General features: G+C 40.0%; 1 protein-coding gene across 3 annotated transcripts in view; it reads right to left on the bottom strand.

Annotated features, from left to right (window-relative positions):
• Nucleotides 1-492: 492 nt before the first annotated feature.
• LOC122556776 (ran-binding protein 17-like) overlaps nt 493-27,396 on the bottom strand; it is a 1,066,498-nt gene continuing 1,039,594 nt past the window's right edge. For all 3 annotated transcript variants that reach the window (XM_043703926.1, XM_043703927.1, XM_043703928.1), the window contains 3 exons: nt 11,607-11,705; nt 4,510-4,637; nt 493-691 (listed from right to left, as the gene is read on the bottom strand). In XM_043703926.1, the coding sequence (XP_043559861.1) occupies nt 598-691; nt 4,510-4,637; nt 11,607-11,705 (321 nt within the window). In that variant the 3' untranslated portion in view covers nt 493-597. The remainder of the gene's footprint in view (nt 692-4,509; nt 4,638-11,606; nt 11,706-27,396) is intronic.

The raw sequence follows: 27,396 nt of genomic DNA, 5'->3' as shown, positions 1-27,396 counted from the left end.
AAACTGTGAACATCACATGGAGAATTGTCTACTGATTATTGGTTCATGTGTCCTGCTTTATTCAGAGGGACACCTCTGTTAGAAATAAAGGAGACTTGATAATTAAGGTGGATGAGTGTATTCACATATAACCAGGTAACCTGAAACACAATCTTTGGCAAAGGGCTGCCAAAGTAGGTCAGATGACCATCATAATTTACATGCAATCCTGAAATTCAACTTCTGCGCACTGAGGAGTATCCTACATTGTTGGAAAAGTGTAATCTTATGAGAGTTGTTGCGAACTGACTCCTCTGTGAATAAGGACGTTTTTGTACCCAACGTTAGATTTGGTTTGGACTTTGTGTTTGCAAGGACTTCGAAACCAGTGTGAGCCAGTAATAAGTGAGGCGTTAGATAGTAACCCACTCTAAACCTTTGCTAGATTCTGTTATCAAATTATGCATCCCTCCTCCCAACCCAGGAAGATCACCACTATCTCAAGTACCAGGTGGAAAAGACACATTTTATTTTGCAGCAGTAACAAAAGGCACTGGCATAATGCTCACTGTCCTCGGGATTGCAGATCCTCTGATCACTCTGCCATCAGTGTTGGAATCAGCTCATCATATCAACAGGGGTATTGGCAGTTGTACAAATGCGCAAAGTCTCAGTCACATCACGTTTGAAAATGGACATGTTCTGTGTAAACCTGTGATGGTGGAAAAAATAAACAAACAGCCTTCTGACTCTAAATTTGATGAGAATCCCATTTAAAAATTAAACTACTGAAATAAATGATTTGTGCTTGAACTTTTCCATCTTGTTTTTTTTTAACTGATTTTGTTGATGCTTATTCTAGCTGTAAGCTGTTATACAGGAGGTGCTAGCCTGCCAACACTGTATGCAAGAGACCACTACTTATGTGAATCCAGATAGTAAAGAAAGGGATTTTAATCCTCACCCTCATCCCTGCTGAGAGGAAACTGGGTGGAATGGCTGTTGAAATCTAAGCTTGAAACAAACACTAAATGCTATTTCAGGCACATTTCTTGAATGCTTGATGCCTCACTTGGGTTGCAACCTTGTGAGTCTAGTTCCATAGGACAAAGTGAATTAGAGTCATTTTTAATGACCTGTTGAGTAAAGTATCCATTGTGGACTCTCAGCTGTGTAGAAGGAGAGGCCCATAGGGTGAATAGAAACCCTACCCTTTGGGTCCATGTGGAAGTGACCTCTTTTAGGTGCCAAAGAAAATTTCAGCTACTATTCCAACACCTCGTTGATAGTCCTTTCTGCTTCCAATCTTTCCAATTCCTTAGATCTTAACCCCTTAACTGACCAGCATTTGTGGAATCAATAGCAGCAAGCAGTAAACATTAGGTGACTTCTGCTATCAATGCCAAGTACCCAATGAGTTGCTATTAATGTGTCTTTCAGCTAGATCTGATGCAATCTATGGTGTTCAGTTGTTTTTTTTAATTCATCCAGTGAAGGTGGACATTGCTGTCTGGGCCAGCATTTATTGTTTATCACTACCTTGAGAAGTTGATGGTGAGCTGCCTCATTGAAAGCAGGTCCATGTGGTGTAGACTCATCTGCAGTGACAGGGAGGAGTTCCGGGACAAAGGTCCAGCAATGGTAAAGAACATTGGAGAGCATGCCAGGAGCAGCACCATGTATACCTAAAATTAGATGTCAACCTGGTGAAGCTACAAACAGGACTACTTGCATGCCAAGCAGCATAAGTAGCAAGCAATAGATAGAACTAAGCAATCCCACAACCAATGGATTGGATTTGAGCTCTGCAGACCTGCTGCATCCAGTTGTGAAGATGGTGGACAATTAAACAAATCACTGGAGGAAGAGTCTTCACAAATGTTTGCATCACCAAGGATGGAAGGGCTCTGCACACCGGTGCAAAAGATAAGGATGAAGCGTTTGTGACAATCTTTAGTCAGAAGAGTCAAGTGAATGATCCATTTTGGCCTCATCCAGAAGAGAAACAGCATCACAAATGCCCCTCTTCAGCCAATTTGATTCACTCCACATGATATCCAGAAACAGTTGGACACTGACAATGATCCAGCAATAGTACTGAATACTTGTGTGCCAGAATATGCTGATCCCTTAGCCACTCAGTCAATCACAACCTTGATGACAAGGCCAGTCACTTTCACCTCACCACTGGCAGTCAGCTCTTTTGTTCATGCTTTATTTGAAGTCACTCATGGACCAGCATTTATTGCACAACTTTAGTTTCCCTTAAAAAGTGATGGTGAGCTGCCTTCCTGGACTGTTGCAGTCCATGTGACATAACCCACAGTGCCATTAGGGAGGGATTCCAGGATTTTGACCCAGTGTTACTGAAGAAATTGAAATATATTTCCAAGTCAGGATGGTGAGGGGAACTTGCAGGTGGAGATATTCCCATGTATCTGCTGCCCTTGTCATTTGAGATGGACGTGATCTTGGGCTTGGAAGTTGCTGTCTAATTGGTCAATTTCTGCAATGCATCTTGAAGATGGTACACTATTGCTACTGAGCATTGGTGAAGTGGATAATTGTGAATGTGGGGCAATCTAATGTGTTGCTTTTTTTTCTGGACGGTTTCAACTTTCTTGAGCATTGTTGGAAATATGTTCATCCAGGCAAGTGGCGACCAAGGCTATAATAAGGTCAAGGGCTGATTGGTCCTGACGAAATCCAAACTTTCCAACAGGTTAATGTTGAGCAAGTTCTAATTGATTGCATTATTGATTTGTCTCCATTATTTTTCGCCCCTCTGTTACTTTGCTGATGAATGAGAGTACATAGAACATAGAACATAGAAGAATACAGCGCAGTACAGGCCCTTCGGCCCTCGATGTTGCACCGATCCAAGCCCACCTAACCTACACTAGCCCACTATCCTCCATATGCCTATCCAATGCCCGCTTAAATGCCCATAATGAGGGAGAGTCCACCACAGTAGACTGGTCATTTACCATGTTGGAATTGACTTACTTTTTGTATTCATGGGCAATGTTTCACATTGTTGGGGAGATGCCAATGTCTCAGCCACACAGAACATCTTGGCTAAGGCACAACTAGTTTGAAAGCACATATCTTCAGTACTATTATTTTGTTCTCATAGCTTTTGCCACATTTAGGGTCTCCAGCTGTTTATCAATATCAAGTGGAGTAAATCAATATTGGGGACTGAAGAAGGATGCCAAAATGGATCATCCACATAGCAATCCTGGCTGAAGGTGGTTGCAGATGTTACAGACTTATTTTGGACTGATGTGCTAGGCAACCTCATTGAGGACAGAGATATTTGTGGGCCTCCTCAACTGAATAATTATTTACTTGTCCACCATGATTTGTGACTTGGGCTGCAGAGCATAAATCAGATCACCTGGTTGTTGGATCATTCAGCTCTACCTATCACTTGTTTCTTCAGCTGTTTGATATGCAAGTCGTCCTCTGTTGTGGCTTCTTCAGTTTGACATTCATTTTCCTTTGCTATGCTTGATCTGATGCCATGGGACTTCATAGGGTGCAGAGGCGATGTTGAAAACTTCCCGGGCAACTCCCTCCCAATGGTAGACCACTGTGTCGTCACATCTGCTTGATCTGTCCTGTTATTGGGACACAACATACTTAGGGAAGGTGATGGTGTTACCTAGGACATTGTCTGTAAGGTATGACTTCATGAGGATGACTATATCTAGCTGTTGCTTAACTGATATGTGAGACTGCTCTCCCAATTTTAGCACAAGCCCTCCCTCCCAAATGTTAGTAAGGAGAATTTGCAGTGTCAGCAGGATTGGTTTTGCCATTGTTGTTTCCTGTTTCTAAAGTTGATGGATGATGCAGTTAGTGTCATTCTTTTTTAGATTTGGTAATGCTTTAATACAACTGAATGCCATTACCATTAAGTTACCATTCTCCCAGAATTCTTGATTCAAAAGACTTTTGACAAGGTGTCTTGTAATAGGACACAATACTCCAGCAGAGGCAAAAGCAGGCTTACATAGACTCTCACCATACCTTCTTTGATTTTGCAATAATGGCTCTATTTAAAAGGCCCAGGAACTTGAATGTCTCATTAACTACTTTCTCAACCTGCCTTGCCAGCTTCAAATATTTATGTATATACCAGCTCCAGGTCTCTCTGTTCTTGCACATGCTTTCAAATTGTACTTTTTAAAATATTGTCTCTCCTCTTTCTTCCCATTATAATCTATCATTTCACACTACTTTGCATTAAATTTATTTGTTGTGTGCCCACCCTGTCCAGCAGTACGCATGTTTAAGAATTTGAATTTAGTTTAAAAGATTTGGAGATAAACAGCTGATATCAATAAAAGTGACAAAATATCTAGTGGACTGCTATAAAAATCTAACTGGTCCGCTAGCATCCTTTGAGGAATGAAACCTGCCATGTTCTTATCTGGCCTCGCCTATATTTGACTCCAACTCGACACTAGTTTCCCCGATCTTCACACTATGGTCTTTTAACTTCATTTCATTGTCTCCGTTTACCTGTCTCTGTTCTTGATTAGCAAGTTCTGTTCCACTCCTTCCATTAATTTCTCAAAACATGCATTCAGTGTTTGCTGCTGCTCAGGGTCCTGGTTGCTTATCAAATTTCTTCTCAATTCACTGAAATACTGCAATTAGAAAGCACAATGTGTCAAGGTCAACTGAGTTTCATTACACAGTGTTATTTCTTAGGACATCTTGGCCTCAATTCTGTAGGCACCAAAAGTTTTGTCTAAGTTCAGTCATCAGGATATTCAATCCACAGACAGATTGCAGTGTGAAAAATGTGACAGGAGAAACAATTCAGCGGTTGAAGAAAGATGTCAATACAAAATGAGAAAGTCGATGTGTGTAGCTCTGAAGAAAATCTTTCTTTTCTGTAAAAACTGTAGAATAAATTTCATTAAAATTCTGTGAAGTCTGACAAACATGTTAGTCAACATAGTCCAGTTGGGGCTGTCACCTGAGCTTGCCCGGTGATGGGTTCACTGGTTGTGTATGCCCTTAAGAAATCTCTATACCCACTGCAATTTCCTATCAATCAGAATGAATGTGTAAACTTAACAGTGCCCTCAGCTCCTTTGTCCAGATTGTTAATGTGTAATGTAAGTAGTTGTGGTCCCAACACTGATTCCTGTGGAACTCCACCACTAACTGTCTGACATCCTGAAAAGTCCCCTTTGTCTCCACTCTCTGCTTTCTGCCAGTCAGCAATTCTCTATCTATGCTTGTACCTTGCCCCTAATACCATGAGGTCATTTTATTTAGCAACCTCCTGTGTGGCATCTTGTCAAAGGCCTTCTGGAAATCCAAGAAGATCACATCCACTGGCTCCCTTTTATTGAGAGACATCAGTAATGAATGCTAGTCCACGCACATCCTACAAATTAATACAAAACAAAATGCACTCATAGCCAGATCAAAGGAAGAGCAATAAACTAAGTTAAAACAAGACTTTTGGACTGAACTTAAATGAGTAAAAGACCAGCATTATGGCTTTAAATGGAAATTAGAAAAGTGCTTTGGCATAATAATAAACATAAAACATCCAAGAATTAAATCTACAATGGATTAGTTATGTCAAGAGGTGTGATCAGTGACTTTAGTAGTGTTTAAAAGTAGCTGCATAAAGTTGAAAAAATGTCTCTCATGTGGAGTATTGCACTCCATGGTCATCAGAGCTGGGCTGAGCTGAAAGAGGATGGGAGAAGAATAATATCTGCAGGTATTCTGCAGTGGAGGATGCTCAGAATTAGGAGAATGGACAGAACAAAGATTGAGTGGTTTAGACCCAGAGCACAAGCTCAGGATTAAAAAGGATTGTTAAGTAATTGAGAAAAAATGATACCCAGATAGAGGCATTCAAAACAAAGACTTGACAGCCTTGATTTTTGCAATAAATCAAAGAGTAATTGAGGGGTAAACATAAGAAGAAAATTTGGATGTGAGGATGACATTGCGATGTGAACTATGTGAGACTTGAAGCCAGCCAGAGAAAAAGCAAAACAATGACCCGACTGACCCCACGGTGACAATGAATAAACGGCCGACCAAGAATGCATCTGTACCTCAGAAAGCGGTCAACAATTCTCTTGGAAGGGCAAAGGTACAAGCTGGCAGAAATGTTAAGAAAAGAAAGCGGTAATGTTAGTTCATAGCATGTAATCATTGTGTATTGCCTTATTACTAAATTGAAATATAAAGCTTTACTGCTCTGACAGTGCCTGTAATGCACAGTGTCGTCAGTCAAATTAATTTCCAATCTTGCACTTATTTTTCAATATTCCCTCATGAGCTGGGGTATAAGAAACAGTGATGGTTGATGGACCAGGAGCAGAATTTAGGCAGGTGCAATCGGGCAATTGGTGTTTCAATTTTATTAAGAGAAAGAAAGCATCTTATACTGTCCTTCAATTTCTAAGGCAGAAAACTGTGGCTTTATTAAAAACTTAATCATTGTGGCAACCTCTCTGCAAATGTCAAAAAAATACTTGGAATTGGAACAGGAATGCCTTGTAATCTGCTGTTCGTAATGGGCAGATCAATAAAATGACACCTTCTAGTCTCACAGCAAGAGCAGAGCTCGTGGTTTAAGTATGACTTGCAGTTATTAAAAGTACTCTTTCCAGCATTCTTAATTGCTAGTATAAAATGTCCTGGACTGAATCTCAGATGGGTAATCTGTTAATGTGATCCACTAATTAAAAAGGGAATAAACAATTTTATTGTTTGGCTAAATGCTTTTGCAAAGTCCCACAATCATTATTTGCAATATTGCAAATCGAGAAGAACATTATGATAGTGTTTTTTTCCTGAACAGTTCCTTCTGCATCCTAAATATGTGAAGACAAAATGAGATACAATTGCCCTCCTGCAAAACTGGGAGCTGATGAGCTGACTGCAATAAAAGCTGCTGTGTAACCAGACTAGAGAAATTACCTGATTAAATACTGGGATGATAATTTTCAACTAAATACAAGGATTATCAATCATCACAGTGCCATACATGTTAACCCATATCATTAAATTCATTAATTTATCTGTAAAAAAAAGCCTCATTACTGCATATGCTGGAATACATCTGTACAGCCTTGCTATGGAGAAAGGACTTGCCATAAGGTCTAGCATATCACTACTGTATTGGAATGATACTCAACTTGAGTGTCACAAATATGCGTGACGACACCACACTGGTTTGGGGTTAAAATCTATTGCTAGACCTCACTATCATTTGTGAAACTTATCAGCTTTTTTCATTCATTCACAGGATGAGGGCATTGCTCGCTAGGCCAGCATTTATTGCTCATCTTTAACTGCCCAGAGGGCAGGAAATGGTTAACCAAATTGATGTGGGTCTGCAGTCACATTTAACCCAGCTAGGTAAGGATAGTAGTTTACTTCCCTAAAGGACGTAAGTGAATGAGATGGGTTTTTCTGACAATCAACATGGTCATCATTATGCTCTTAATTCCAGTTTTTATAAAATTGAATTCAAATTTCACCATCTGCTGTGGTGGGATTTGAACTCAGATCCCCAGAACATTCGCTGGATCTTTGGATTGACAGTCCAATGATAATACCACTAGGCAATTGTCTCCCATGCTCACCCTCGCCTTCATACCAGGAGGTTTGCTGTCATGGTGTGTCACACTTGCCTGTCTTATTTCATGCCCCATCCTCATACATCCACCGTAGCTCATGTGGGACCACTCTATGACATCTGTAATTCAATCTCTCTTTCTGCTGCATTCCATATTACCCACTAGGTGTGATCTCTGTAGTTTTATAGCTCTCATCAAATGGCTGTAATACTGACATTTTAAGCATTCCTTCATTTGTCTTATGGTCTGCACATGGAATGTTTAGAATACATCTAAGCATCCACTTTCAAACGCAATTCCAGCAATCTTCTTCCGCAGATCTTTACTTATGGCCTCAGTTTCTGAGGTATACAATAAAATGAACAGAATGCAGCATATTCTGAGATTTTTCCTCATTTCAAACTTGAATTTTCTTACTGTTAACACATGCTTTATCTTCACAAAATTACTTCTGGCTACCTCTATCCTTTAACTTCTGCATCACATCTACCATCTTCTGTTATCAATTACCTACTTGTTCTAAAATGATACCATCCATTTCAATCCTCACTATCATCACAAACTTGTCATGTTTTTGACTCTAACTTTTATCCTTGGAAGTACTCTGAATACTTGTTCTGCATACATATTGAGTAATATTTATGAGCATATCCATCCTGTTCTTATTCCTCTCTTCATTTGAAACATACCTTATTGTCTCTCTTCTAGTCTAATGCTCTCTATTTGGTTCCAATAAATAAATAGACAAGTTTCACAACATTATAGTCAATGTTACATTTCAGGAACATATCTATTAACCTCTGGTGATGAACATGACAGAACACTTTTTAATATTCTTGTTTACTGCTATTTATCAAAGATTGTTCTTGGGTTAACTATTTCCTTATAAATGACACTATCCAAAAAGAACTAATTAATGCAAATGGTTAACATAGGAAAAGAAAGGGGGCAAAAACTTTAGTTTCATTCAGGATTCAGGTTATAAATGTCAAATCTGCACAAGGTATTCCTTCAGTGTCACTAGTCTCTCCAGTAAGTTAAACCCTTTGTCCCACCACCTATGTCCCATTGTCAGTGTGGTGCAGTACGTAATATCCACAAGATAGGTAGCAATAATTTGCCTAGGACCCCTCAATAGCACCTCCCAAATCTGCAAACTCTACCACCAAGGACAAGGACAGCAGATGTATGGGAACATCATCACCTGCAATTTCCCCATCAAGTCACACATCATCTTGATTTGGAACTATAACACAGTTCCTTCACTGTCATTGGGTTAAAATCATGGAGCTTCTTTCCTAACAGTAGTGTGGGTGTTGCTACATCTCAAGACCTGTAGTGGTTCATGAGGCAGCTCACCACTACCCTAAGGGCAATTAAGGTTGGGCAATAAATGCTAACCTGGCTAGTGTCACCAATATTTTATAAAAGCTGTTCATAAAGATATGGTAATATCCATCTTCCTGTATTCCTGACAGACATTGACTAATGCACCTAATGCATTAAGTATATGATTGACTCTACCTGAGATGCATTTGGAATGTCATGGGGATCAATGGGAGTATGAAGTGTCCAACACTGAGCTAATTCAAAGAGTAGAAATGTCTGGAATTGTCTTAGAGTTCAGCTCAGATGGAGTGGACATGTAATACAGATGAGAAAATCTTTAAAATGTTCTTTTTATTCACAACTTAAACTTGGACACTGTGAGGATGGCTGAGGTTCAGGTTCAAAATGCAAGAGAGTGAAATCTTAGTGGAGCAATCTCATCTGCTGTGACATTTCCTTTCAACAGTAGAGAAGACAAGCAGTGATGGACAAAAGAGAAGCTGGAAAGTCTGAGCAACCTCTACAAAAATCAGGCAGTCCACTCTCACATACACTCTGGAAAGCCATGCTAATCTACTCTATGCTACATTAGAATGCAAATCAGATGCATAAAAGAAACAGCCATCTTTGATAACAAAGGGAAACTGAAATTAAATCTAGTCTTATCAGTGACAGCACACCCCATTAATGAATCACTAAAACAAAGGACATGGAGAGGAACTTCAGTTAATGGCATAGACTTACCGTTTCTCCCTTGGACCATTGGATTGTCATCATTAGTTATTACAGTGAATGAGTTTTTACCAAATTAGATAATTTAATGTAGACCAGGGATTCAGGTTAGGATTTTCTGATCTGCACATCGCAATATCACATTACAGCAGTGCATTCATAAATTCAGACATTAGGGCAGAAAAATATAACTGCATTATTATTATTACTACATTGTTGTAATTTTAACAGGCAGACATTCTGATGCTTGGGCCTTATTTTACTTGAATCATACATGTTAATCCAGCACTTGGATATAACATTCTGGTTGGGATAGTTACAAAATGGCATGCTTATGCATTTGGCTAATGGATAGTATGGGTCGATAAAGTGCGGTGCTGGAAAAAGCACAACAGTTCTAGGTTGGGAAGGATGAGGGGTCACATGAACTGCAATGAGCCAGATTACTTTCATTGTGACCACAGAAAAGTGGCATGAAGAAGATTTAAAAATGGAATTAGGCCATTCTCTGAGCAGCCTCTCAATCAGGGATGCTGTAGATGGTGGCTCAAAAGCATGTAGAATGGAAAGCCTGTTCTGCGGGATACACTCTTAATACCACTGACTTAGTTGCAACACTCTGTCAGCCAGCATCTCAAATAAATAAACGCAGGGCTCCTGAAAACTCTTAAAGAAAAAAAAAATGCATCAAAATGAAAACACTAATTCCTTGGGCCTGATTCAGGCATAGATTCTAACCACAATTGCTATCAATCGCTTGAACCTTCCTCATATCTTGTTTGGTTTTGGGGAGGTTCAGAATTGGGTTGGCACTTTGTGAGAAATACTAACAACCCCAAACAGTTTTGTTAATCATAATGGATTGCTTTCTTTTGAAAAGGGAAAAGATTACAGCCTATTTTATTTATATCCAATGAAGAATGTCGGCAAAGCATAGAAATCAGATATTTTTTATACTTGGGAGAGGGGAATGATTCATTGGTTTATGCAGGATAGAAATTATTAGGCTACCAAATATGTGAAAGATTGCAGTGATCCATAAAGTATGATAATGCGATGTCACCTACTATTGCGAAACACTGTCTATCCTCTATCGCTCACTTAATCATTTTAAAAGTAGTGCTATCTTTCATTGCACTTGGATGCAAATCATCATGAAGCAGATAATGTTAAAGATACTGAATCCACTACGACAAAACTAGGTCATTCAAGGGAGGTGAATGATGAGACATCTCACATCGTATTTACATTTATTCTTCTCTTCTATCATCTTCATCTTATCCCTTTGCTTCATTTTTGGTGGAGGTAAAGAATTTATCTAAAACACATTTACATTTCAATCACAGCATTAAGCTGTTCTCTGCATGGCTCTTTCTGCTTCTCCTGCCAGTATAGTATGGAGTGTGAATGTATCCTGAAAACAGTAGGTTGACTGTGAATAGGGGTATTCTATGGGTAATTAGTCATGCTCTTAATTTATACTCTTACAAGGACACAGATTCAGACTGGACATGGTTCATGAACATTGGCTATTGGTCATGATCTTCTGTCACTGTAGCTTCTCTAGGGTTTCTCCTGATCTTAAAGTGTTTGCAAGATATTGAGATAATCCTACAGAAATTCTTCCACAGAGCACAAATAAATCAGAAGCTGTCACTGGACACGAACTAAACCTGAGCACACAAGGATATGAGAGGCAATGATAGCTGGAAATGCTGATATTAGAGAAGAGCTGGCTTATGGAAGATCTTATTATTGTATTTGAAATTCTAAGTGGTTAAAGTGAATATTAATCAAAGCATATGATTGCAGACTAGGTAGTTGGTATGAATCCAAACTCTGGAATTTGAAGCTGCATGGATACTTTATAAAGATGCGATAGAGACTGCTGCTCAGTTCTGTTGGTCATATTCTGTCTTGTGAAGCCTTCCTTACCTTCTCATTGAGAAGTATCAGTCCCAGGAGTGGACGTGACATTGACCACTGATTCCTACAGTCTTCAAATATAATGCAATTCATTAGAATGGAGAGCATCTGCAATCAGAAAGAACAGTGATTAAAACACAGAGTAGACCAATAATATAGCCATAAAGCCATCACTCTATACGTTTTAATAATTAACCTGGGTATCTCTGCTTAATTTTAATACCTCATCTGTCTTGTTCCTTACAGACATGATTTGAAAATTACAGCGCTGGAAAAGCACAGCAGGTCAAGCCACCTCATCTTCCACCTTGGGACCCTTCAACAACATGGCATCAACATCAACTTCACTAGTTTCCAAATCTCCCTTCTCCCCACTTCATCCCAGATCCAATCCTTCAATTGCACACTGCCCTTTTGAGCTGTACTACCTGTCCATCTTTCTTCTCACCTATTTGTTCCACCCTCCCCACCGACCTATCACAATCACCCCTCACCTGCAGCCACCTATTGCCTTCTCTCATACCTTCCATGTCCCGCACCCCCACCCGGCCCACCCCTAACCTCCTATCTATCTCTTAGCAGCACCTCCTCCCACATTCCTTAGGAAGGGCTTATGCCTGAAATATTGACTCTCCTGCTCCTCTGATGTTGCCTGACTGGCTATGCTTTTCCAGTGCCACACTTTTTGACTCTGACTCTCCAGCATCTGTAATCCTCATTTCCTCCTTACAGACATGGTGCTGTTCTGTGTTGTGGGATTCAGTTCTTCAAGTTGATTTCCCAATTAAGAAATTAATACTATCTGAGATGTTGGCATTTTTAAAAGTTTGGAACAGACTAATCATAGATGGAACTGTTGGGAAAGGCAGAGTGCAATGAAGGTAAGTATTGGGATTCATCAATGGACGAAACTAGTTTAATGGGGTGCAGCCCTAAAGTCACACAGAGATAGTGCCATCAAGGCTGTAGCATAAATTTTGTCAGTCAGGAGTGAAAGAAGTATCATAGTGGACCTGTTTCTAGTGCCATGTGTGGGATAGTGTTTTATTAGCAAGACCACTGCATATATATTTCATTTGGTGGTACATATTACACCATATTGTCTTATCTTTCACTGACATTAAGATTAACACTGCTCCTTGCAAAACCTCTCTCCTGTACATTCAAAGGATCCAAATATGTCATGCTGTACTCTGATTGTCCACCCAATATCTTTGCTGTGGAAGATCTAATTAACTCTACTATCACCTATGCCAGCTCATTGTTCTCTTGTATCACAAAACAGCTCAAATCCACAGCTCTGCTGGCCTTTCCTTCCTTGACAGTCAAAGCATCATTTCCTTCTTATTTTCTAAAGTGTACCTGCCTGGGGAGTTGGCAAAGACAACCTTCGGTCCTGTGTTGCTGAACAGTCTCTCAATGCTCGCCATCATGGCTGATGCATGACAACTGTCCTCAAATACAATGCAACCCTTTATTTGGAGTGACTGTGTGTGGCTATGCTTTTAAAATATGGTCACTTTGTCCCACTTTTAGAATTAAAATGGGTTGCCATCTGGCATCTGCTGATCTTAAATGTCACCAATACCTCACAATGTTGTCAGCCTGGGATGAAGCCAGCAGAAATGAGTATACACTTATTTTTCAAATCAATTTTATGACAACTTTAAAGAAAACAGACTGATTAATGTGGGAGATCAAAATAACTCTAACAGTGTAAAACAATGAGATTCAGTGTAAAAGAATGAGATTCATAATGAAGATCTGCGTTATAAATTATCTCACACTGAATAAGTCACAAATGTTAAACAAAAACAGAAGTTGCTGGAAAAGCTCAGCAGGTCTGGCAGCTTCAATGAAGAGAAATCAGAGTTAACATTTTGATTCCAGTGACCCTTCCTCAGATCTGAGCTTTTCCAGCAACGTCTGTTTTTGTTTCTGATTTATAGCATCCACAGTTCTTTTGGTTTACACACGTTAAATATTGGTGATTTAAAGCTAATTATAGAGGGGTTGCAAGCATTGTAGCCATTGTCATTAAAAACCAATTTACTTGTAAGAAAACATCTAAAGCAGTTTCTTCTATATGGGTTTTATTTTTTACTGTCATTCCGTCTGCCAGCTTGCTCTGGAAATAAGACCCACAGGAAAATTTTTATCTACAGCCATCTTATTGCTATACACATTATGAGTATAAAAATTAAAGGAGGGAAAATAGATGAGATTAAAGAGATAATTTCAAGGGGAAGCAAGAGAGGCAGAGAGGATTAGAAAGAGAATTCCCAGGAGGCGAGAGAGAAAGAGAGAGAGGGAGAGAGAGAGAGAATTCCTTGTGTAAGGTCCAAGGCTACTGCAGCCCCTGTCATCAAGGATGGAGTAATTGATATTTATGGATGAGCCTTGTAGTTGGTAGTCTGCCAATCTGTATAAGTTGTGAATACATGAGTGATGGTGTCATTCAAGAAGTTGACTGTCAGTATCAAAGTGTTACATATTAACATTTTACACTTCAAGTTTATCACCCTTTAGTCTCTTTCCTACGTATTTTAGACCAGAAGATCATTAATGTGGAAGAAGAACAAGCCATTCAGCAACTTCCGGCCATTCTATCCAAAGCACGTGTACAATCTACCTTATCACAACCCATTAAGATTAATTTAATTTCCTGAAATAAAACTTTGCATAAATGTTCACTTAATCCTCAATCTGCAAATTCCAGAACATTTACCAATCTCCATTGTCTGATATCTGTATTAACATCTTCCTTAGAACATGCTCACACTACTGGCTCGCTGGGCCAGTAGTGACTAACACTGGGACTACCAGTGCACGTAATTATCCCTCAAAAACTGCATCCATTCCCCTTCTCAGTACAAGCTTCATTCACCTTCACAGTGCACTTGATCATAACTATTTGTAAATATTCATATTTTCTTCAACCTCATTCCCAATTAATCTGACTCTCTTGTAAAGGATTTAATTGAGAAAACAGTGAATACTTTTGAAGATCAAAACTGCTTTGCAAATTGACACCTGCTGCCTACATAACAACATTTGCTGGCCTTTAACAAGTTGACTGAGTGATAGCACTGAGATGCACAACATGGTAAACAGCTATGTAAGTACCATCCACTCTTAAACCATAAGGCACAGGAGCAGAAATTAGGCCATTCGGCCCATCAAGTCTGTTCTGCCATTCAACCATGGCTGATGAGTTTTTTCAACTCCACTCTCCTGCTCTCTCTCCTTGTAACCCTGGATCCCCTTGACAATCAAGAACCTATCTATCTCTGTGTTAAACATACTCAGTGACCTGGCCTCCACAACTTTCTGTGGCAATGAGTTCCACAGATTCAGCCTCTCTGGCTAAAGAAGTTTCTCCTTATCTCTGTTCTAAAGGGTCTTCCCTTTACTCTAAGGCTGTGCATTCGGGTCCTTGTCTCTCCTGCCAATGGAAACCTTTATTCCTGATGAAGGGCTTTTGCCTGAAACGTTGATTTTGCTGCTCATCGGATGCTGCCTGAATTGCTGTGCCCTTCCAGCACCACTGATCCAGAAAATGGAAATATCATCCCAATGTCCATTCTGTCCAGGCTGTTCAGTATTCTGTAAGTTTCAATTAGATTACCTCCTCATCCTTCTAAACCTTATCAAGTATAGTCTCAGAGTCCTCAAACATTCCTCATATATTAAGCCTTTCATTCCTGGGATATTTCTCATGAACCTGCATAACAACATTCGCTGGCCTTTAACAAGTTGACTGAGTGATAGCACTGAGATGCACAATATATATATTCTATATATCCTCCAAAACCAATATATCCTACCTGTGATATGGGGCCCAAAACTGCTCACAATACTCTATATGCCGTCTGACCAGAGCTTTATAAAGCCTCACAATTATATCCCTGCTTTTATATTCTAGTCCTCTTGAGATGAATGACAACACTTTGCCTTCCTAATCACCAACTGCAAGTTTACCTTGAGAGAATCCTGGACTGGAACTTCCACATCTCTTTGTACTTCAGATTTTTGAATTTTCTCCCCATTCAGAAAATAGTCCATGCCTCTGTTCTTTCTATCAAAGTGCATGACTCACACTTTGTCACATTGTATTCCATCTGCCACTTCTTTGCCCACTCTACTAACCTAAATCTTTCTACAGCCTCCCTGCATCTCAATGCTACCTGTCCCTCCATTTATCTTTGTATCATCTGCAAATGTAGCCAAAATGCCCTCATTTCCTTCATCCAGATCATTAATGTATAAAATGAAAAGTTGTGGTCCCAACACTGATCCTTGCAGAACACCACTAGTCACTGGCTGCCATCCTGAGCAGGACCCTTTTATCCCCACTCTCTGCCTTCTGCCAGACAGCAATGCTAGCACTTGCCTCTAACAACACAGGTCTTTATATTACTCAGCAGCTTCCTGTGCAGCACCTTGTCAAAGGCCTACAAGAAGTCCAGATATATCATTGGCTCTCCTTGGTCTAGCCTACTCATTACCTCTGCAAATAAATTTGGCAGGCATGCTCCCCTTGATGAAACCATGCTGACTTTGCCATGCACTTCCAAGCATTCAGAAATCTCATCCTTCACAATGGACTTCAAAATCTTACCAAGACTGAGATCAGGCTAATCAGTCTATAAATTTCACGTCCTTTGCCTTGCTCCTTTCTTAAACAGGGTGGTTTCATTCAGGATTTTCCAGTCATCTGGGACTGTCTTGACTCCAGTGATTCCTGAAAGATCACCACTAAAGTCTCCTCTATGTCTTCAGCTATGTCATTCAGAACTCTGTGGTATAGCCTATCTGGTCCAGGTGATGTATCCATTTTCAGACCTTTCAGTTTTTCTCGCACCTTCTCCTTGGTGATGGCCATCATCGCCATCTCTGCCCCCTGACTCTCTTGAATTTTTGGGATTCTACTAGTGTCTTCTGTGAAATCTGACGCAAAGTACTTATTCAGTTCCTCAGCCATTTCTTTATTTCCCATTACTACTCTAGCTTCATTTTCCAGCAGCCTAATGTCTACTGTTGCCTCTGTTTTGTCCTTTATATATCAAAAGAAACTTTTGCAATCTTTTTTTATGTTGCTGGCTTGCTTCCCCTCATATTTAATCTTCTCCCTCCTTATTTCTTTTCTCGTTATCCTCTGTTGGTCTTTGTAGACTTCCCAATCTTCTGGCTTCTCACTATCCTTCGCCACATTATGTGATTTCTCTTTTGCGTTATGTTGTTCTTGACTTCCCTTGTCAGCCATGATTTCTTCATCCTCCCTTTAGTATGCTTCATTTTCCTCGGGATGAATTTTTGTTGTGTCTCCCGAATTATTCCCAGAAACTCCTGCCATTGCTGTTCCACCGTCTTTCCTGCTGCCCTCCTCTCCCAGTCAATTCTGGTCAGCTCTTTCCCCATGCCTTTATAATTACCTTTATGCAACGGTGATACCGTTACATCTGATTCCACTTTCTCCCTCTCGAATTGCAGAGTAAATCCTATCATATTTTGTTTACTGTCTCCTTTGGGTTCCTTCACCTTAAGCCCCCTTATCAAATCTGCCTCATTGTACAACACTAAATCCAGAATTGCCTGTTTTGTAATGGGCTCCACCACAAGCTGCTCCAAAAAGGCCATCTCGTACATATTCCGCAAAATCCTTTTTTGGCAATCCATTATCAACCTGATATTCCCAGTCCACCTACATATTGAAATCCACCCCGATCATGAGAACACATAATCCAGTACTTTGTGAGTATTAATAATTACGACAATCTTATCCTGTTTAAGGTTTTAACCAGTCTTTTGGACTTTCCTTTCAAACTCTCATCAAGTGGACAAAGCAATATTTTCTGTAAATATGCAGTATGATATTGCAATGCAAAGCAAGACAATGCTAACTCATTCTTGAATAAAAATAGGAGAGGATCCATTTATGTTACTGATACAGATTCTACCAGTTGCTATACTTGGGACAAAAGCACACTGCAGGAAATAAAATGCAGCTTTCTAGAAATTGATTGGACAGGAGGATAATAAGGTCTCTCAATCATTTGTCTTGCTAGCTGCTTGTTACATGTTTCCAATCAGACCTAATTCAGTTTCATTTCTGGGGATGAACAAGAAAGTGAACATATTTTTATGCTTTGACACCGATTCAGATAGAGATTCATCTTTAAAAATACAAAAGAATGATTCAAACTAATAACAATAGGAAACAGCAGTTGCATTGCTGTTTATGGAACTAAGCACAATAAGAGATGAGTACAATAAATCTACTTGAATGATTTTGCCAATTTTCTCCACACCTCTCCTGGTGCTGACTCATATTGGATGCAGCCCCACAAGTGCTGAGAGGAGGTCTTTCCTTACTTCTTCACTGTGGCCATTCTTTATTTGTTAATATAAAGGGAATGTTGGTTGGGCATACACTCATTATAAAGAAGTCCACTGCAAACTAATTGAGGAAAAGACTTCCCCAGGGTTGGAAGACTCTGTGGACCTTTAAAAATGGCAGTCAGCACACCAGCTCTTGAAGGATTAGTGGGTGAGGTAAGTTGGCATTGACTAGGCAAGGAAGGTATAAGAAACTCTGCTAATTTGGTTGGGAGTTTATAGGGTTTTAGGATTGAGGGTTAGCTAGCAGACTAGAGCAGGAGATAGATTAACAGGGACACATTTAAGAGGATATTTCATGTTACACAGTTTAAGTACATTCTAGAATTATTCTAAAGGCAGCACCACGATCTGTGGTTAACTAAAACCGTTAGGTTAAACATCAAATATATCTACTCAAAGATGAGTGGCAGGTCAGCTGATTGGTTAGAGTACAACTGGCAACAAGAAAATGATATATTCTAACCAGCCTGCCTCAGCACTCACCTGCCCTATGTCTTTCTCGCATCTGATTCTGGGGTAGACATATGTATAGTAGGCCATTCAGCTCCTCTTACCTGCTCCTAGATTCAATAAGATTATGCCTGATCTGATTGTGGCCTCAACTCCACATTTCTGCCTTTGACTTACTTGTTGGTCAAGAATCTACCTACCTTCCTTTATGTTAAAAAATATTCAACGACCTCACCTTCTCTGCTATCTGGAGAAAAGTTCTAAAAACTCATATCTCTCTGAGGGAAAACATTCATCCTAATTTACATTTTGAATAGGAGACACTTTACTATTACATGGTGGAGAGGGTTTTAAACTAATATATTATTTAAACTAAATAGTAGGAACATGAAATCAAATATGAAAAGATATGGTATTTTGTAGGGACAAGGTAAGAGTAAAAAATAGCAATATGTGAAATGAGAGTCAGAGAATGGCAGTATTAATCAAAGATAGTATTTGTGCAATAATAATAGATTTTCTTAGTTCAGGAGATTAGGATGTAGAACCAGTTTGGATGGAGACAAGAAATAGTAGGGGAAAGAAACCACTCATGAGAGCGATTTACAGACTGCCCTAAAAGTTACAATAATATTGGATAAAGAGGATTCATGGCTAATTCAATCTATACATGAACTGGAGAAATCAGATTCACGTAACAGCCTGCTTTCAAGATAGTTTCTGAGAGAAGCCCATTCTGGAACCTACCAGACAGTAGGTTATATTAGACTTGGTATTGGGTAATGTGACAGGATTAATTAACGACATCAGAGTAAAGGCACAACTAGGTAGCAGTGAACATAATATGACTTAATTTTACATCCAGTTTGACTGGGTATAAAACCAGCATTTTTAAACATAAGATCAACTATGTGGCATGAAAGCTGAGAGGGCTGAAGTTAGCTAGCATACTAGTACTAGAGCAAAAGATAGATTAACAGGGACACAGCAGCAGACATTTAAGAGGATATTTCATGTTACACAGAGTAAGTACATTCTAGAATTATTCTAAAGGCAGCGCCACGATCTATGGTTAACTAAAAAAGTTAGGTTAAGCATCAAATATATCTCCCCAAAGATGAGTGGCAGGTCAGCTGATTGGTCAGAGTACAAAACTTGGCAGAGAATGACTAAAAGCTTATTCAAGATGAAGAAATTAGCGTATGACAAGAAGCTAACTAGGAATATGAAAATGGATAGCAAGTATTTCTACAGTTATTATATAGGAAAGGACTAGGCAAAGTAAGTATTGGGCCTCTGGAGAGTAAGAATATAGAGTTTATGGTAAATGATAAAAAATGACAGATGAACAAAAATTTTGCTCACTAGCATCATTGTAGAGACTACTGAAATATTCCAGTTATAGATGTAAATAGGGAGGTGGAAAGGAGAGAGGAACTTGGTGAAATTAAGATCACCAGGGAAGTGGCACTGAGCAAACTGATGGAGCTGCAGGCTGACCAATCTCCGGGTCCAAAAGGATTTCATCCTAGGATCTAAAAGGAGGTTGCTCATGAGGTATTGGATGCATTTTTGTTAATTATCCAAAATTCCCTGGATTCAAGAATGATTCCAAGAGACAGATTTTGTGTGTGTGTGTGTGTGGTGTTGTCGGGGGTGGGGGGTTTAGTCAGGAGACCTAGGAAACTATAGACCAGTTAGCTTCACATCTGACATGGGGAAGGTGCTTGAATCAATTATTAATGACAGTATAGTTTAGCAGTTGGAAAAATTGAGAGTTATCAAGATTAATTATAGACCTCAGTCAGTGAAGTGTTATTATCAGTTAACATGTTAAAGGGAAATCATGTTTAACCAATTTATTGTAGTTCTTTGAAGGAGTAACATGCACTGTGGATAAAAAAAAGAGCCTGTAGATGTTCTGTTCTTGGAAATAGAAGGCACTTAATATGTGCCACATCAAGGGTTATTGTGGTAAATAAGAGCTCATGGTGCAAGGATCTGACTCACTGGCTGAAAACAGAATATGCATAAGTGGGTCTTTGTCTGATTGGCAGATGTGATGTTTAACACAGAAGTGATAAAAAGAAGGGTGACTGGACCCAACACAGTAACTCTGCCTTCTCCCCACAGATGCTGCCAGACCTACTGAGTTTTTCCAGCAATATCTGTTTCTGATTTCCAGCATCTGTAGATTTTTGTCTTTTTGTTGTAGATAGATTTTTGTTCAACAAAGGAATCAAAGGTAATTAGGGTAGATGGGAATGTAGAATTAAAACTGTTAAAGATTACCCATCATCTTATTGAATGGCAGTGCAGGCTTGAGGGACCGAATATCCTACTTTATCTCCTATTTTATATGTTCAATATAAAAGAGCACAGATTCTGCCCCCTTGTTCTCATAGAATCCCTACAGTGTGGAAACAGGCCATTTGGCCCAACAAATCCACACCGACCCTCCAAAGAGTATCCCACCCAGACCCATTCCCCTACCCCAATACTCTACATTTCCCATGATTAACGCATCTAGCCTACACACCCCTGAATACTATGGGAAATTTGACATGGCCAGTTCACCTAATCTGCACATCTCTGGATTGTGGGAGGAAACCGGAAAAGCCGGATGAAACCCACACAGACACGGGGAGAGTGTGCAAACTCCACACAGCCTGAGGCTGGGTTCAAACCTGGGTACTTGGTACACTGAGGCAGCAGTGCTAACCACTGTGCCACCGTGCTGCCCACTAGTTCTAGTCTTCCCACAAGGAAAAACAGCCTCTCATCATCCATCTTGCAAAAACCCCTTAGGATGTCATATGATTTCATAAGATCACATTTCATTTTTCCAAATTCCAATGGATATGGGCTCAGCCAGTCCAGCACTTCATCTCAAGGTAACTCCCAATACCAGGTTTCAAATGAGTAAACTTTCTCTGAACTGCTTCTGAATGGAGTTATATCCTTTCTTAAATAAAGAAACGAAATACATGCACAGTACTTCAGATGTGATCTCAACAGTTCCCTCTGCAACTCTAGCAAAATATCCCAACTTTTATATTCCATTCTCTTTGCAATAAACAATATTCCATTTGCCTTCCTAATCATTTGCTGTACCTGCACACTAACTCTGTGAATAGTCGGTCCTTGGGTAGTGATGTAGAACAGAGGAACTTAGGGGTGCAGGTACATAGTTCTTCATGTTTGTGTTAAAAAAGGCAGTTGGTACTTTAGCCTTTATTACTCGGTGCTTTGAGCATACGAGTTGGAATGTTATGTTGAGGTTGTACAGGACACTGGTGTGGCCTCTTCTTGAATATTGTGTCTAGTTCTGGTTGCCCAGTTGAAGAAAGGATATCATCAAGCTGAAAAGGATTCAGAAGAGATTTATCAGGATGTTGCTGGATATAGAAGGCTTGAGTTATGAAGAAAGGATGGATAGGCTGAGACTTGTTTCACTGGAGTGTAGGAAGTTGAGAGGTTACCTGATAGAAGTTTATAAAATAATAAGAGCTGTAGATGGAGTTGATGGTAGTTGTCTTTTCCCCAAGATGGGGAATCGCAAAACTAGGAGGCACATTTTTTAAGGTGAGAGGAAAGAGAGGTAAAAAAAACATGAGAGGCAAATTTTTTACATGGAAGATGGTTTGCATGTGGAATGAACTTCGTGGAGAAGTGGTGGATTTGGGTACAAGTATAATGTTTAAAAGACATTTGGATAGACACATGAATAGGAAAGGTTTGGAGGGATATGGACCAGAAGGAGGTGGGACTAGTTTTATTTGGGATCATGTTCGGCATGGACTGGTCGGACCGAAGGGTCCGTTTCCGTGCTATAACTATGTACAAATACACCCAGATCCCTTCGTACCTCAGAATTTTGCATTTAAGTAATATGCTGCTTCACTAGAGTTCTTACCAAAGCAGATAAGTTCACATTTTCCCATATTACAAACTATTTGTCAAATTGTTGCCTGCGCATGTAACCTTTTTTTTTAGATTAGATGAGATTAGATTACAGTGTGGAAACAGGCCCTTCGGCCCAACAAGTCCACACCGACCTGCCGAAGCGAAACCCACCCATACCCCTACATTTACCCCTTACCTAACACTACAGGCAATTTAGTATGGCCAATTCACCTGACCCTGCACATCTTTGGATGGTGGGAGGAAACCGGAGCACCCGGAGGAAACCCACGCAGACACGGGGAGAACGTGCAAACTCCACACAGTCAGTCGCCTGAGGCGGGAATTGAACGCGGGTCTCTGGCGCTGTGAGGCAGCAGTGCTAACCACTGTGCCACCGTGCCGCCCACTAACCTTCCTAGGTTATTTTGCAGACTCTTCTATATCTTCATCCCAACCCGTTCCTTTCCATCCTTGTGCCAACAGTAAATTTAGCAAACATACATTCAGCCCCTAAGTCATTAAGATAAAATGTAAATTGTTGATGCTCGACCACTGATCCTTGCAAAATTCCACTTGCCACATCTTGCAAACTCGGAAATAACCCGCTCATGACTGTTTCCTGTTAGCTAACCAATTCTCTATCCATACTATACCATGAGCTTTCATTGTGTGTGGTAATCTTTGATATGGTACCTTCAAATGATTACTGGAAATATAAGAACAGTATACTGACAGGTTTATCAAAGTTGCCTATTACTTTCTTAAAGAACTTCAATAAATTAGTCAAACATAATTTTTCTTTCACAAACGATATTGACTTTACCTATTTGCAGAGATTTTCTAAGTCCCCAGCTTCAAACCCCTCAACAACAAATTTTCCATTCTGTCATAGAGTCATAAAGATGTACATCATGGAAACAGACCCTTCGGTCCAACTCGTCCAGGCTGACTGGATTACCCTACCTAATCTAGTCCCATTTGCCAGCACTTGGCCCATATCCATCTAAACCCTTCCTATTCATATACCCATCCAGATGCCTTTTAAATGTTGTAATTGTACCAGCCTCCACCACATCCTCTGGCAGCTTATTGCCATACAGGCACCACCCTTTGCGTGAAAAGGTTGCCCCTTAGGTTCCTTTAGAATCTTTCCCCTCTCACTCTAAACCTCTGCCCAGGGGAAAGACCTTGAATATTTACCCTATCCATGCCTGTCACGATTTTATAAAGCTCTATAAGGTCACCCCTCAGCCTCCGACGCTCCAGGGAAAACAGCCCCAGCCTGTTTAGCCTCTCCGTGGAGCTCAAACCCTTTAACACTGGCAACATCCTTGTAAATCTTTTCTGAATCCTTTCAAGTTTCACAACCTCGTTTCAATAGGAAGGAGACCACAATTGAACACATTATTCCAAAAGTGGCCTAACCAAAGGCCTGTACAGCCGCAACATGACCTCCCAACTCCTGTACTCAATACTCTGACCAATAAAAGAAAGCATACCAAACGCCTTCTTCACTATCTTACCTACCAGCAACTCCACTTTCAAGGAGCTATGAACCTGCACTCCAGGTTTCTTTGTTCAGTAACACTCCCTAGGACCTTATCATTAAGTTTATAGGTCCTGCTCTGATTTGCTTTCCCAAAATGCAGCACCTCGCATTTATCTAAATTAAACTCCATCTGCCGCTCCTCAGCCCATTGGCCCATCTGATCAACATTCCATTCTAATCTGAGGTAATTCTCTTCACTGTCCACTACACCTCCAATTTTGGTGTCATCTGCAAAATTACTAACTATACCTCCTATGTTGACATCCAAATCATTTATATACATGATGAAAAGTAGCGGACCCAGCACCGATCCTTGTGGCACTCCACTTGTCACTGGCCTCCAGTCTGAAAAGCAACCCTCCATCACCAACCTCTGTCTTCTATCTTCGAACCGGTTCTGTATCTGAATGGCTAGTTCTGTACTCCATGAGTCAATGTAAAGCTAGCTGTTCTCCTGCTTTCTGTTTCTCTCCTTTCTTGAATTGAGGAGTCACATTTTATATTTTCCAATTTCTGATGGGACCTTTTCAGAAACAACGGAACACTAAAGAATTAAAACCGATGCATCTATTATTTTATCAGCCACTTCTCTTAAGCCCCTAGAGTGAAGTTCATAAAGTCCTGGAAACTGGTCAGCTTTTACATCTAATAATTTTCTCTGGTGATTGTAACTGTTCTAGGTTCCTCCCTGCCTTTCACCTCCTAATTCACAAATATTTTGGGATGTCACCTGTATCCTGTACAGTGAAAATAGTTGCAAAATATCTGTTCAGTTAATTCATTTCCTTAACTTCCATTATTAAGTCCCCAGTCTCACTCTCTAGAAGACCTACACTCACTTTATTTACTTTTTCCTTTTAAAATACTTGGAGAAACTCTTTCTATCTGTTATTATGGAACTTAATACCACAAAACCTGTCCCAACATCCCCATATTCAGTCAAAATCTCATATTACAGGGCACTTTTACCAAAGTATGTCTTGTGAGATTGATAATTCCTATCTTGAACTACATCTCAGCAGCACAAATTTGGCCTGAAGTGTCAATCCATAGAGATGACTAAATTGATTTGCATCTAAAAAGGATTGGCAGAGTACTCATCCCATATATCACAATAACCTTATTCTTCTCCCACTAGATGTTATGATATGATTGGATGATGAGGGATTGGCTAACTGGATAGTTTTTTATTTTGCCCCATACTAGGCCCAATGCAGCAAACTCAGCATAGATCAAGGACTGAAACTGTGGTTGTCACGAAGCCATTGGGAGAGATAAGGTCACATTAGCAGCTTGAATATCCTGTCAAAACACCCACTCACTTTTCCTGTAATGACCTCATTAGACTGAACTTTGACCTCAACTAATATCGACTGAAGAGATGACAGTCACTGAAAATCCAATACTTTCCATCCTCTGCGTTTGACAGTTTGCTATTGACACGTATCCACAGATAATTACACGAGAGACTTTATTTTGACATATTTTTGGCACATTTAACTGTACATTTTAGAAAGAGATTCTTGTCGTCCTCATTGACTCAGTAGTGGCTAAGTCACACAGACTGGATTATCCCTGATTTGATTCGCAATTTCTGTTAATGAGTCAATCTCAATGGAAATGATAGTGCATGTACTGTGTTCACCATCAGTGTTGTTGGCTATGGCTCCATTCCATTTCAGTTCTTTATTATTTCAAGTACTGTGGGCATAGTTGACAAGGCCAGTATTTCTGGACCATCTCTAACTGCCTTTGAACTGAGTGGCTTGCAATTCAGAGGGCAGCTAAGATTCAGTCACTTTGCTGTGGCTCGAGAGTTGTAGGTGAGGTAGACTGATTAAGGAAGGCAGATTTCATTCTCTTAAGAGCATCCATGAACAAGGTGAGTTTTTAAGACAGGAGAAAGTGAGGACTGCAGATGCTGGAGATCAGAGCTGAAAATGTGTTGCTGGAAAAGCGCAGCAGGTCAGGCAGCATCCAAGGAGCAGGAGAATCGACGTTTCGGGCATGAGCTCTTCTTCAGGAATGTTTTTATGACAATCAACAATAACTCTCATGGTCACCATGACTGAGACCAGCTTCATGTTACAAATTTATTAATTGAACATAAAAAAAGCGCAGCCTCTGTGGTGGGATTTGAACTCATCCGCAGAACATTAGCCTGGGCCTCTGAATTAAGAGTCAAGTGATATTATCATGATGCCACTAACTCCTATGCTTTTGAAAAGTGTGAATGCGAGTGTGGATTTTAGGTAAGGCAAGGCCTAGGTGTACTTGAGAACTAAAACAATGCAACATCTGCTTTTTCTCCCCTTGTTCCTTTGAGCAATTGCATCTTGTTGAGATATGGTTGTGCGGTATCCTCCAGCAAGTGAAGTCAACACTGTAAGTGCTTGTGTGAGACCACAGCCTGGTAAGATTGAGTGACCAGGAGAGGGACTCCAGCAATTTTCCCCATTTTTTAACTCAAGGAGTACTACAGACAATTTTAGTGTCCTTAATACCATTGTAGTTGAGATTAGATACCTCACATAAACTAGGAATTGAATCTAGGATCTTTGTGGACGGTGTGATTTGGTATCACACTAGGTGGTGTGAAACTGAACACCGCAGAAATGAACTGGCGACAACAGCATTTAAAGTTATTTTCTATGTATGAAAATGCATTCTATCAATAACAAATTTGAAGGCAAGTATTTAACTCTTGCCTTGCTGGACAAAGAAGAAAGTCAGGTGGTTAGCAACAGGATAGAAGCTGAATGTTTAACAATTGCATTGCAAGCTTTCTGAAATCCTTAGAACAGATATGCAGAATCTGGAAATCAGGAAGTAAAACAGAATATGCTGGAAATACTCAACAAATTTGACAGCATCTGTGGAAATAGAAGGTAAACATTTCAGGTCAAAGATCTGAGAAATTAATGATTTCTTGAAGAAAATGCAGTGATACAGTTATATAATACAAACTGAGTATTTCTCCAGCACAAAGGCAGTGAACAGATGGTAGTTATAAAATACAACTGATTTGCCTGAAATCAATCCACTCAAAACAAAAAATGCAGGAAATCACAGCGGGTCAGGCAGCATCTGTGGAAAGAGAGCAAGCTGGAGTTTACATGACTGTCTAAGTCATTGACAGCAGTGTGTTCTCTTGGTGAGACTAACAGCAGAATTACCAAATCACCTTTATGCTGATTGGAGGAGAAAGTGAGGTCTGCAGATGCTGGAGATCAAAGTTGAAACTTTATTGCTGGAACAGCACAGCAGGTCAGGCAGCATCCAGGGAACAGGAGATTCGACGTTTCGGGCACAGGCCCTTCTTCAGGAATGAGCAGAGAGTGTTCAGCAGGAGAAGATAAAAGGTAGGGAGGAGGGACTTGGAGGAGGGGAGTTGGAAATGTGATAGGTGGAAAGAGGTCAAGGTGAGGGTGATAGGTCGGAGTAGGACGGAGGCGGAGAGGTCAAGAAGAAGACTGCAGAAGACTGCAAGAA

The sequence above is a fragment of the Chiloscyllium plagiosum genome, chromosome 14, assembly GCF_004010195.1.
Source record: "Chiloscyllium plagiosum isolate BGI_BamShark_2017 chromosome 14, ASM401019v2, whole genome shotgun sequence".
In the NCBI taxonomy this organism is placed as follows: Eukaryota; Metazoa; Chordata; class Chondrichthyes; order Orectolobiformes; family Hemiscylliidae; genus Chiloscyllium; species Chiloscyllium plagiosum.
This window is presented reverse-complemented; position numbering and strand designations above follow the sequence as displayed.